This window comes from Haliotis asinina, chromosome 5 (genome assembly GCF_037392515.1).
Source record: "Haliotis asinina isolate JCU_RB_2024 chromosome 5, JCU_Hal_asi_v2, whole genome shotgun sequence".
Lineage (NCBI taxonomy): Eukaryota > Metazoa > Mollusca > Gastropoda > Lepetellida > Haliotidae > Haliotis > Haliotis asinina.
This window is the reverse complement of record NC_090284.1, coordinates 18,383,468-18,397,568: the sequence shown is the minus strand read 5'-3', so window position 1 is coordinate 18,397,568 and position 14,101 is coordinate 18,383,468. Positions and strand designations below refer to the sequence as shown.

Sequence of the window (14,101 nt, the reverse complement as noted above, 5' to 3'; positions counted from 1 at the left end):
CCTGATTTGGCAACTACTGATTATATTAAATTGTCTGAGCTCAAGTATGCATGAAACTTTCTGTGGGCATACCATAAGGCTTAGCATAAAATCTGGTTTATTTGATTTGACAAATCCTACTTAAGTGCAGCACTGGCTATTTTAAAAACTGATAGTTTACTGTGTTGATATTTTCATTCATCCAGAGTGAGTGAGTGAGTGAGTGAGTGAGTGAGTGAGTGAGTGAGTGAGTGAGTGAGTGAGTGAGTGAGTGAGTGAGTGAGTGAGTGAGTGAGTGAGTGAGTGAGTGAGCGAGCGAGCGAGCTTAGAATTTATACAACTGGTAGAAAACTACAGCAATATCACGGACACCAGAAATGGGCTTCACATACTGTACCTATCAGAAAACGCGATTCACTAGGCTACCCCACCACCCCCAATATACACACACACTGAAATGTAAACACAACTGTATCTAATGAGAACATCAGTATCCATCGATATAAGGATACACATAAAAAGAGTACAGCTGAATTGCTGCAACTGTTCCCACTTAATTCCACTTGCATTAATGAGTTATAGTTATGTTCTGTTAATCACAATCACTGGAATCAAATATTCATGAATGTTTCCTTGAGTTTAGATGCTCTTCATCAAAATGAGACCTGCAAAATGGAATACATCCATGCCAGCCACAATAATATTCTTTGATAATATATTTGAAACATATTTGAAAGGAATATAGCTGTTGTGAAAAAATTAACACTGCAACATGGACATAACATGTCACATATCACATATATATTGCTATTATATACTGAATGTATTGAACAATACATCAACTGTTGACTTCTTATTGTATTTACAAGCCTGAATATTCATATTCATTATTTGATATGTCTGATATGTATATTATTCACCTCACTGTGGATTCATTGCAGGCCTTAGACACAGGAGATAGTGGTGTAAAAGCATTATCTCATCACCCCGAAGACCCGGATACGATTCCCCACATGGATACAATGAGTGAAACCTATTTCTGGTGTCCCCTGCATGATACTGCTGGTATATTGCTAAAGGTGATGGAAAACCCCTCACTCACCCTTAAAAGTTAGATAAACATAATTATAAAGATTCAGGAATGCTGTCAATATCTGAAGTACTGCTATCCACAATTAAAGAAGTAATCTCATTTTCATTTCAACACCAGATAACCTGAAATATCAAGGTCAAAATGACTGACAGACATGATCAGATGACTAAGCATGCATTATCAACATGATCACAGTTAAAATAGCATGTTCTTCTTGCGAGACATTTTTCAGACTACTCTGATAACCTTGTTGAATGGTCAGTGTTCAAGGGGATTGAGATAAGCTCTAGATACAGCCTAGATGTAGAAGTGAACATTCTTGATGAACTCCAGATAAATCAAATTCACTGTACTTTGTTACCCTTTTGGTTTACGTAGGTGGGAGTTGTTTTGGGGTTTTTTTTTAGTTTCTTTCAAAGGAAACTGTTTATTCAGTTAAACTTGAGGCCAACATATGTTTTTCTCTATTAGAATCAACAACATCCATCAGTGTTGGAAAAACAATGGTATCTGAACATTTCTTTTTTTCATATTGCTTACAAAAAATAGGGTCAGCACCAGAATTCAAGGGTCGGTCGGGCAATCAGAACCACAACATTTTTTTTTTTACGCCTGGGTAAAAAGATGTGATCATACTCCTATTTCTTCTAAAATATGATAAACATGAAAATGATTATTCCCAGAATCTATGCTGCTATTATGTCAGATAACTCTATTGAGAGTTACCAGCACTTTTTGTGATTTTGTCACAAAATCGCTGAAAATCTGTTCAGTGACTTAACTACAGATATCTTTACATTCCAAATGCATAGATCGATGGTCACGATATCAACCACTGACATATCTGGTCCAAGACTCAGTCAGTTACATTGTACTGTTATATAGCCAGAATATTACTGAATGCAGCATTAAGTATACAACAAACAAGCAGTTCAACCTGGTGAAAATACAGTGAGTGAGTGAGTTAAATTTTACACCGCACTCAGCAATATTCCAGCTGTATGGTGGTGGTCTGTAAATAATCGAGTCTGGACCAGACAATCCAGTGATCTTGAAAATACAAAATACACATGCTAAAGCATACCATTTAGGTATTCTTGATATTTACACATGCAGAAATGACAAATTCAACATGGCTGCCAAGGAGTCCATTAAAGAAACAGACATCTGCATGCACTCGTTTCTGACATCAATACCAAGATGAGACATACATGTAGTCTCTGTTATTTTGACCAATTAAAGAATGTGAAGAGTTGAGAAACTGCAGATTAAAATCCAATGAGCTCATTCAATATTTAAGGCACACATTAAACGATACCTTGTAAATGGCTTCAGAAGATGTGTATACATTGAAACAGCCAAGTAAAAAATTAATGCTTCTTAAAAAACATAGATAAAATTATCATTTTTAATATTCCTAACATTTATTTCAAGAGAACAACTAAAATCCTACTAGTGAAAAACCAAGACAAATTGTGATGCAAGCAAAATGATCTAAAACAAGGACAAATCACTTTTCATGTCTTAAAAGATGATCCACTTTTGTGCAATGTTCACAATCGCCTCTGTGGTGTAGTGATTAGAATGTTCACCTGTAGTTGCAGGTTTAATCCCAAGCTCTGTGATACCAAAAGATGTTAAAATATAAGCAAAATATTCTTCAGTATGACGTTAAAACCCATTTCACCTCACCTCAAATGTTCCTCTTGACAGTAAACAGTCAAAGTGTCACATATCAACATTCCACCGTACAAACGGTAAGATGCAATATCATCCGAAAACAATTCTCATGTGTACTTTCAAAACTAGCAAAATCTGTAAGGGTGTGACACCCATTGTTGAAAAGCTAAATGCATATGGCAACAAACCAGCTGAACTACTCTGCACATTTCCTTCTATTGTCAGCTCGACATTGCCGGATAATCCCTGCTGCACCTTTGTTTAGCCAGATTCACACTGCAGGACCTCACAGTGACTAGCAACATGGACCTCATGCTTCTATAAATTGTATTAAACAGCAAGACATTCAAAGTCAAATGTAAGAAAAAGCAGATGTATTTGCTTGATGGATCAAAGCCTGACCAGCAAATGAACTGTTGATGCTCTGTATTGAATTTACATCAGCTTTACTAGTGTAACATTCATTATGTTGAGTATGTCTTTGGGCAACTTTTAGCACTATTCAATGAAATATTTTTCGGTATACTGATAGCCTATCAGCAGCCAACAGGTTACTGAGCAGGAAGTGCAGAGTGAGTGAGTATGGTTTATGCCACTTTTAGCCAAATTGCATAATTGTGATGACATGTGTCAACCAAGTCGGCGAGTCTACCGATCCCATTAGTCGCCTCTTATGACAAGAAGGCCTGTTTTAATCCAGATCTTCATACATTTGCCTATAGCACATTACTACAGCCTGCAGGAGTGTAGTCTATGGTCTGTCTAACACAAAGAAATGTACCAATCTGGACTCCGATCTTTTCACAGTGTTACATCATTTGTGAACCTACACATGTCTTTGTCCTATGTTAAAGTATAGAGTTATGATAGGTCGTAACAGTACAAACACTGTGCATAGAGGCCTAGTAGATCACAGCACGACTCTATTATACAACAGCCAGTACGACAAATACAGCATAGCTTGCTGGGATAGCAAAGAACATGGCAGTTTCTTGAGGGTCATTGTAACCTACTTCCACACTATAGAAACCTTACAAGTGATATAGCATACACAATTATCATAAATGATCAATTTGTCTCCCTATGCATTGACCCATATCAGTGATCCAGATACATTGACTGTGTTGATATATGATGCATGACACAATAAGGGGACAGTCACACAGCAGCCATAACTTGCACACAGCAAGATAAGGCATGCAAAAGCTGAACACAAACTTGTTGCAAGGTGTACTGAAGTCCATGAACATAAATTCTATCATTATCAAAGGCAAGTCGATACTGATGCCAGTTCTTCACAGCAGGGCCTCATGTTCTTATGATCTATAGTGGTGGTCTGGTAGTCTGGTTGAAACGTTTGCATGCCACTCCGAAGAACTGTTCGATACCCCACATGTACAATGTGTCTGATGACATGATATTGTCTAAATTTATAATTTACAATTGTGCAATTATGACTTAAACTAATAATCATTTCGTAATAGAATTGTGCAAATCTGATCACTGTTGGACCCTTTGAATCATTAACAAAGACAACCAGCATGAAAATACAGTGAGCGAGTTAAATTTTACGCTGCACTCAGCAATATTCCAACTATATGGTCTGTAAATAATCGAGTCAGGACCCGACAATCCAGTAATCAACCACATGAGCATTTATCTGCACATTTGGGAACTGATGAAATGTGTCAACCAGATCAGCCTGACCACCCGATCCCATTAGTTGCCTCTTACAACAAGCATAGTCGCCTTTTAAGGCAAACATGGGTTGCTGAAGACCTATTCTACCATGGACCTTCACAGGTGCATGAAAATGCACCAGCACAAGGCAAAATCATCATTCTTACTGCACAAGTTAGGGATTTCCTTGGCTTTCAGTTAATTCTCATGCTTTGGATTAAAACAAAAAACACTGTGTAGCTGAATTTGTATTAAGCTTTCAATATTAACTCTCTGTAGGAACACATCATGTGCTTTGTCTGCTAGGATGTATCTGGACCTTCTCAGAGGCTGATATTCAGTCTCAGCTGAAATTTTAGACAAACAAGCAGTAGTTTTTGAAATGAACATATTGTACTGAAAAAAGTTCATAATCATAGTGAAAAAAACTAAAATGAAATGAAAAGCAGCCCTGTGACTTTCTTCATTTCCTGAAGCTGCAGCAATCAAGACTTGCCACACTTTCTGACTTGTGTGGGGGTTGTTGGTTATATTTGCTTCAGGGTCTGTACGAGAAACTATTGCAATTTTTCATGTTCTCATCCTGATTACAACCAATCAGTGACAAGGGTTCTGCCCATGTGACTTGTATTTTATTGGTTAGACCAAAAGAAGGGCAGTCTTTCTTTGTTCACACCATTGCATGAATAACAATATCAAAATACCTCTGAATATTTTCAATATACGACTAAAAATCTCAATTTGTCCCAAAACACCAGCCAAGGATACTTAGTTTAGAAGCTTAAGTTAGTCCCTGCTCTTTTTACAGAAGAGGGTGTTCAGTGCTTAAAAATATGGAGGCATATGAGTGCTTCCGTCAGGGAAGTATTAGTGCTTAGTGGCAAAAACAGCATATGCTGCACTGGAGCCAGTCTTGTCTAAAACTTCACATAGTTTCACAACTCTCCCTGTTTCAGTTCCATTGTTTAGTCATATCAATTCAAAAGTCCGGCAAATAGAAACATGTAATCAAAATTTTGTTTTTGGATTGCTGAGATAAGTAAATTAGAGGATACTCATAGTCACTTTATCGTCTGATTTCACATCCAACTTTTTTAATCTCAAACGCTTTTCTCTTGTTAAAATTGTCAACAACTTAGCGTTTGAGTCTCAAGGTATTTTTTCGCAAATGTCCAGTTGGCGAAACCTTTCAAAACAACATAGGAAATGTGGAATTCTTAAAGTTTCCGCTTCTCTTTAAGCTCCTCCATCCAACAGTTTCAACATACTTTTGAACATACTATGCTTCTACCTAAAAGAATGTCAACTATGATAACATGCTGTAGAAACATCATAACACAATTACTGTACACACTATAGATACATAACACAATTACTGTACACACTATAGATACATAACACAATTATGCACATGCTTTGCATGCTTAATAACACAATTACAGCATACATGTAGTAACACATTCACCCAGTGTTCAAGAATAGCGTCGGACCCTCAGACAAATCTGGATGACAGTCCGATGGAAGTCTACAACCAGCTGGCCCCAGCATCCAACTGCATATTTCACAATGATTTTGATTTTGATAAATAATTTCAAAGCCAATTATAAGAAATAGTAATTCTGAAATGTGTGTTCAATTCTCAGAGCTGCAGATAAAGAGCATATTTGCCTATTTTACTCAATAAAAATCACACTTACTTAATTAATTACAAATCCGAGAGTACAAAAACGCATATGAATCACTTAAAACCCAATAGGTCTATAAGACCTTGAGTACTTTTCTCAAATAACAAAATTGGCTTGCATATGACTCATTGTGGCACCCTAACTCTAGAACAGCATTAGCTAATAGTAGGCGATGCTCATATATACATATACTATTATGGCCGAAGCCACTGTCCAGGGCTTACTCCAGAATAGTCACATGACATCCACGTTGAGCATTTAGAAATGGCTGTCAAATGTTTGGCAGTATGACAATAATTGAAAACATTTAGTCTATTAACATGTATTTATAATTATATATTTACTTAATTACCCAATAAGGACAAAAAAAACTGTAGAAGTACTTATTTTTTTAACTAGTTGGATTACACTAAATGCTAGTTGTTCCTCAAAAAGTGCAATTATTCATTTATAAACAGACATGGGAGTAAGTACCCAATTGCTTGCAAAATTATCTGGAGCTCTGAATTCTATTTTATGGGTCCCGTGAATTTTCAGTGGGTCAAACATACATCTGAAACTTCTGGATCCAATGACATCTGGATCCAATGTCCTGTTACTCTGAAACACCATTAGTGAAAACAGAAAATACAATAAAAATTTTGTTTTCTGATAGGAGAAATGGGATTGAGTCTTGGGGTCTGTTTTTTTTTGCAAATGCCCAGGGCCTAGCTTTTCGAAGCTCTCTTAACGCTAAGATACTCGTAAGTTAATGTTAATGTATGGCAATTACGACTACCTTAGAGCTAAGAGAGCTTCGAAAATCTGGCGCCAGTCACTGAGTCAGTCAAAATCATTAATAAAAGACAGGAAATATTATGATTTCAGAATCTCATTAAGTACCTCCCTCCAATAGTTAAACATATTTTTGAACATACTGTGCTCCCACCTACATTAATGTCAACTACGATACCATGATAGAAACATTTTAACACAATTACTGCACACACTATGGGCATTTAATAACACAGGTTTGCACATGCAATGTATACTTAATAATACAACTACAGAATACATGTTGCAACACATTTAACACAAGTGAGCAATTACACAACTGCTTCATAGAAGCACTATTACTAGTAACACAATAACTGTATACATGCAACACAATAACACAACACACGTAAGAGCACAATTTCTGTGTACAGTTGACTGCATGTACTTATAATCAGACTAGGATATTTTGGAGTTACTTGGGACAGTGCCAGTTCCTAATTGGCATTACCAATCTGTTAATATCCTGCTGCTGAAGAAATCTAATTAGTTGATGTGCACTCATAAGTGATTCTTAAACAAAAACAGTTGCATTACAAGCAGTGTCTGGAACCACCCATGATAATTACATGAATAATTGAACTGTTTCATGTGGCTTGATATGGCAAGATTCCAAAACCTTTATTAGATTGAAACATCCAGAAATTAGCATGGAATATAGTTGGAGTCACTGTGGAAATATTCAAAGCATATTGTACTATATTGGTACTAATGGGCTTTCAAATGCAGGCTTCAATTCTCAGTCTCCTTAGATGAACATGGTCCTGAATCGACCAGCAATCGAAAATAGTCACAGAGGCAATGAGGAAATAATTGACAGAATTCTGTTTCAATGTCACGACAATCAATTTACATGTAATGCGAGGAAAGTTGAATTGAAAAGCGAACATGATAGAAAGTGGGCCAGTGCACATGATTGCAGTAAGACTCAGAGAGGCTGGAATGCATTGCGGAGGGGGTAGGTACAACTTCAGGAAAAGTAACAATAGCCTGAATTTCTTTTCAGAAAAATAATTTCCTTTTATACTACTCATCCTGTTCATTTAGGAAGAAAAAAATGTACAACACTATACATATTGTATATCTGCTGAAAGATGTCCACCAATGTCTGTATTTTAAGCGGAGAATGTTCGCTTATACCATGACCACAGTTTAAATCCCACAATCCATGTCCACAATCCACAACCCAGTACCTGCATCCTATGATGCACAGCTCATAACCTATTAGAGAGTGAGCGAATATATCTTAATGTCACTCTTAGCAACATTCCAGTAATATCATGACAGGGAACACCAAAAATGTTCATCACAGTTTTTAGCCATGTGTGGAACTGAACCCAGGTCTTGGCATGACGAGCTAACACTTTTACCACTAAGCTAGACCTTCTCCCTCACAACCTATGAGTCCTCACATATGATCACTATTAAATTTTGTTCAAAAGCAAATTGGTGTCACATGAACAAACTGCCAACAGGAAGAGAGCCTGCTGGTTACTTACACGTAGAGTAGAATTTCAAACAATATGAGGCTGTGGCTACATATAGATAGGTTATCACATGAGTATGCTCAGCAAGGCTTGCTACTTAACAATGTTTATTCCCATTGCAGGATATTAACCATCTCAAAACACATAAAAGTGTTAACCTATTTATCATACAATGTCATTCTTACTTTAAAATTTAAAAAAATGTGATTTCATTTGCCACAGATCATGAAACTAAACTTCTTGAGATGCGCACACATATCTATGACGTCACAAATATGTGCGTAGTAATACATGACGCTACAAGCTTGGTGACGCAGTTTTCTACTGATGACTCATTTGGCTGTGTTACGTCACGTAGTTCCCAGTCAGCTTTTATGTTAAAGAGCGTATTGTTGTCAACAAATATTAACTTTCAAAAATGACAGAAAAAACAAACAAATTTTCTCTCATCAAGGCACTCACAGTATCGTAACCATGGCCATCAATCTAGACACAATCGCCGAGAGATGGCATGACGCCATGTTTGTTTTACAGTGTGAAAGTAGTCCTTAAAATTTGCATATGACCTCCCTAATCTGCATCGGTATCCGCGTATGATCTCAACGGATACCGAAAATATATGTTGGCTTTATCGTGCCGAGAACACTACCCATTGTATGATAAAATCACTTCACGGGCTAGTAGATGTTCTTGCTTAATTTCAAACCTTAGAAGAACATGGTAAGTGACGCGTGATCTTGACTATCATTGCACAAATGAAACATGTTATACAGTTTAATTGCATAGATAGCTCACTTCCAGGGCAACACTAGAGTTTCAGGTTTGAAAAGAAATTCAGTAACCCATGTTTGTCACAAGAGGCAACCAACAAGATCGGGTCGTCAGGCTGACTGACTTGGTTGCACAGATAAATGCTCATCATGATGTTGATTGTCTGGTCACTGGATTGTCTGGTCACATTTATGTACAGACTGCTGCCATACAGCTGGAATATTGCTAAGAATGGTGCTAAACAACTGACAAACAAACAAACAAACACTATAAGGGTTTGTGCTTGGTTTATATAGGTCAGATGTAAGGCTGTAAGTATTGATATGTAAAACAGCAGTGATCACTGACGTCAAACACTGATGAAAAACACTTCCTGCTCCTCAGATAACAAATTGAGCTCAGATTATGCACATCAAAATTGAACTCTGAACATTATTAAAAAGTCAAATTTCAAGGTCATGATGACCCAAGCTTCACCTGACGTGCAAGTACTAATGTATGTTCATCATTTTGTTCACTGGTTGACACCGTCATCTATATGAAGATGAAGAAGAATACCTTCTATGGATAGGCAACTTGTTTGTTGCAACAGATTCAATATTTGCTGTAGAGCCTAACAGTTGTCACGCAAATGATAACTTGGTTATCCGCAAAAGGTGTTCCCCTTCATCCAGCTTCCATATGTCACTTAAAGACATTATATGAGTGTGATCTACAAGCCATTAGATCCTGTCTAGACTATCCAGTGACTGACATCATGATCATCAGTCCATTAAGTAACAATGACATGCATCAACCAAGTCTGCGAGTCGGACCACCCAGTGGGCTTTTATTATCTTCATGTAAGACCATCATCATGGGAGAGAGCATGTTGCCAGATATTTGATACACGAGACTTTAGGAAGGATAAGCTTTCAAATATTCCCAAGCTGAATTTAATCCTCTAAGCTTCGGTGATGTTATTATATTTGCTTATGAGGGAAAATATACATTAGAATTACCAAACTCGGATGAGTACATGGAGTATAAGCAGAAATGTTTTGCTTTATACTGAACAGGAAGACACTCATCAAAAAAATGAGGAAAAGATTGAGGACATATTTTAATTGAAACTGAAACATTTAATGAATGAAGATATTTTAAGTTTCATGTGAGAGACTGGGTTTCTACAGATCTGTTGTACTACATTGCTAGGATACCATAAATTCTTGGATATTTACATTAAACTTATAAGACTTATATGCCGAGTTTCAAACTATAAGCATGATAATTACAATACAAAAACATATTTACATTGTATGTTCTACAAAGGTTTTCCTTGAACCACATTCCGACATTGTTGTGTGCAATTCTGATATGCCAAACTATGTCAATGTGAAACCTACACCTTGGGAAAAGGAAACACTGTGTTTATCACACACCATGATTTTATAGATTAACTAGAGCACCTACTTCCAGTGTCAATAATGCTGTACCTGTCCAACAAACTTACAGTTATTGGAATAAGCCAGTGTTGACTACAGAAGTTGATAAGCATTTCAACTATGATAGGATGACTTGCACTTGATCATCTTGTTGGTGAGTGTAGAGGTTGTCCCAATGAATGTTTACAGTTTCTGTAGAGACTTCCCACATACTAAGTCTCAGAAAGATGGTGAATGAAAACATTTATTTACAAAATATGAAATAAACAAGAACAGAATATTGCATGATACATATGGGAGATCCAAAATTGCAAAATTGTTCTAGACATAACCCGCTAGCATATAACAATCATATCGCTATGGTCGGCTAACTTAATCTATGTTGACAGAGAGTTACAATGATTTTTATATGAATCACTTTCCAATCAGGCCTTCAGGTAATGTTTTGAACACTGAATACTAGTACTAACAATATGTATCATTTTCACCTGCTATTGCCAGATTTCTTATTACTACCTTCTGTCCTCTACCGGGTATTTTCACACAAATAATCTGACATTCATTTAACAATTATAAGACAATAATCCTATTTCAAATTACTTCTAATTTAAATCTAAACCTTAATTCTGGATTTCCACCAGGAAACCAAGAAAAAAGCAAAAGTTGAAAATGGTACAAAACAGACAGGTTTTTAAATTTGTTAATGTGTAGTAATACACTATAAAATCAAACTCTATAGGTCATTGTTCATCTGTCTATGCTTAATTCATGGAAATACACAGCCTATCTGAAGCCCTGCCCAAATCAGCCACTTTATTTTCCTTATCTGACTAAAATCCAACATTTTCAGTATGACAGCCATTTCAGTATTATATTCACTCATTCAACAAGAACTCAGCATGTATTACGCAAGGGAGTATGGAGGAGAAGTATTAGTAAGAGTTAACTTGCGACACCAAAGCAACATTTATTGAATTTATCGTTATGAAATTATAATCCACAGGACAAAACACCCACGTTGCATACCAAATGACCTTATCCTACCAGTGATGAAGTCATACATGGCTGATTTCCTGAACAAACTTCTGTAACGTATTGTGCTTAACAAGCATGCATCAAGAAACTTGGCCAAACTATTTGAAACTGATATATTTAGTTCAGTGCACTTGGCACATATGAACCCTTGATGTCAGAACATTCAATATACACTGGGAGAAACTTAAGTTGTCCATTGCCACCATCTTGTTAAATTCATAGTGCTGATGAAAGCAATGTCACATCATCATCATCATCATCATCATCATCATCAATGATTCCATTAGAGGTATATATGGGACACTTTTTCAGAAATCCTCTATAGATCCTTTAACATGAAGTCTTGTCAATAAGCATTTTAGTTCCCGGGTATTGCCGGTGTACCAGGAAAGATAAAACATATACATTTCTTGGCATAATTAGTTACCAGCAAGGCAGGCAGTCACAAATGGATTCATATACAGTCATTCACCAACTACAAAATTGGACAGATATAGATCTATGAGTCTCTTGAATGCTGTGGCTTGTGTTGACACTATTTTCTTGAGGCTAAATACTACTTGAATATTGATGCTTGTGATTCACTGACTTTGTGGCATGTTTAGTTGTCGGTGCTTATGTGACTCACATATGCCATTTATTCAGGACAAGTCATGCATGACAGTCCTAATGACCCTCTGATAACACTAACAGCTATACACTTAATTATGTGCAGGTATTCTGTTATTCACCTAAGGCATAGTATGAATTTTAAATAAGCTAACAGTTCTGCTGATAGTGTAAACAGGGATTTACCTCGAACGGGACTCGAGGGTCCCTTGGACTCCTTCTCTTAATTTTCAGGGGTCCTGGACAACAAACTGGGGGTCCCAGACACTTACATATTACTATATTACACAGTTATTGTATTGTGTATCATGATCATCATAAATTATTACCATAATTAAATTGCATCTGATACCATAACCCAGTTTGTAGCAACCCAATGATAACTTACTGTTACTTGAGTGGAACTTTACACAAAAAAAAAAGTACTTAGGCTTTTTCTGCATCCCTGAGGATGAGATTATAAATGTTGTTGCATCCATTGGCAATTTTTATGCGTGTAGGAAGCAGGAATTGATGTCCTGTAAATCCCTGTGTAAGATATACTTCTCAACACTTGGTAAAGATATTATCATATTCCCATAATAAATGAAGCTCATTCTCATAATATGTCTAATAATCTCTGTGTGTCCTGCGGTGTATGTCAAAAAGATTAAATCAAGGAATGTGACAAATCATGAACATGAAATAACAGTAAAACCAGACATGAAAAGTGTTTGGATGTCATGATACACTTTTCTCAAATGTAAAATATACAAATAATCAAATAATCTTACTTGATCTTACAAAGAATATGCACTGAAGCATTTTGAAGGTTTACATACAATGTTGAACTTATTGTAGTTTTGTAACACATTAACAATCTGAAACATTACATTTGTTCAATATGTACTCATTCTCTCCTTGAAAAGGAACATAATTATAACTAAATGTTATCCAACACTTACATTTCTGTCTATCTATGTTTCTGTCTAAATACATGTCATAAGAATATTTTGAATATAAATTTGATTAATTTATAAATGTTCAGCTGATCTAGTCAATGATAAGGCTTTCATGTTAACCTTAACACAGATACTGAGTGTGTTAAGCGGTCCTCTTGACGTACACGTATATTTGTGGCGAGACAGGAGAAAAAAATCACCCAAGAATAAGAAAACATATGGACTGACGGCTGTTCTGTCGATCAGTGTGAACCCAGATAGACAGAGCGGAGAAGAGACGAATACTTACTCAGCCATTTTAACTCGGTTATTTTCTTCGGTTGAACCGTTCGAAGGAATCCTTTCACCATATCATACAAAACATCCATGCTCTTTTCCAAAATCATTTCATCTCCCGAATTCCCATCCGAAGTTGAGGGCTGTGTTCCGTTGAGAGATTGGGTCGTCTGCGTGTTGACTGTAGAGAACGCTAATATAGAAAGTACCACACATAAACACAAAACAGTCCTAAAAGCGGCCATTGTTGATGGACGGTGAAATACTAAACTTTGAGAACTAGTAAAACAACAGCCAGGCTACAAAGAAACGTAATATCCGTGTTGCTTTGCTTCGAACCGCGAGAGATATGCCTCATGTACCCATCCTTCTGCACCTTTCAAAAGTGTCTTGCTGCCCATGTGTGACGTCACTAAGCCCCGCCCATCAATAGACTAGACGCGCATGTGACGTGTGCTATTTATATCCGGGTCAGCACGAGCGTAATTCATTCAAGACAGGTAACTCACCTGGCACAGACGCTTAAAAGCTAGCGCAAAGATATATGAGGATTTACCTGTTTGTTTAGTTCTCTTTGATGTCACGATTCGACTTGACAATGGATTTGTTTCGACCAAAGGCACTGTTA

The 14,101-nt window shown here is 36.6% G+C and overlaps 1 protein-coding gene across 5 annotated transcripts in view; it reads right to left on the bottom strand.

Annotated features, from left to right (window-relative positions):
* The window catches only part of LOC137284714 (prominin-1-like), a 70,860-nt gene extending 56,964 nt beyond the window's left edge, over nt 1–13,896 (bottom strand). For all 5 annotated transcript variants that reach the window (XM_067816629.1, XM_067816630.1, XM_067816631.1 and 2 more), the window contains exon 1: nt 13,487–13,896. In XM_067816629.1, coding sequence (XP_067672730.1) covers nt 13,487–13,718 — 232 coding nt within the window. In that variant the 5' untranslated portion in view covers nt 13,719–13,896. The remainder of the gene's footprint in view (nt 1–13,486) is intronic.
* Nucleotides 13,897–14,101: the final 205 nt, after the last annotated feature.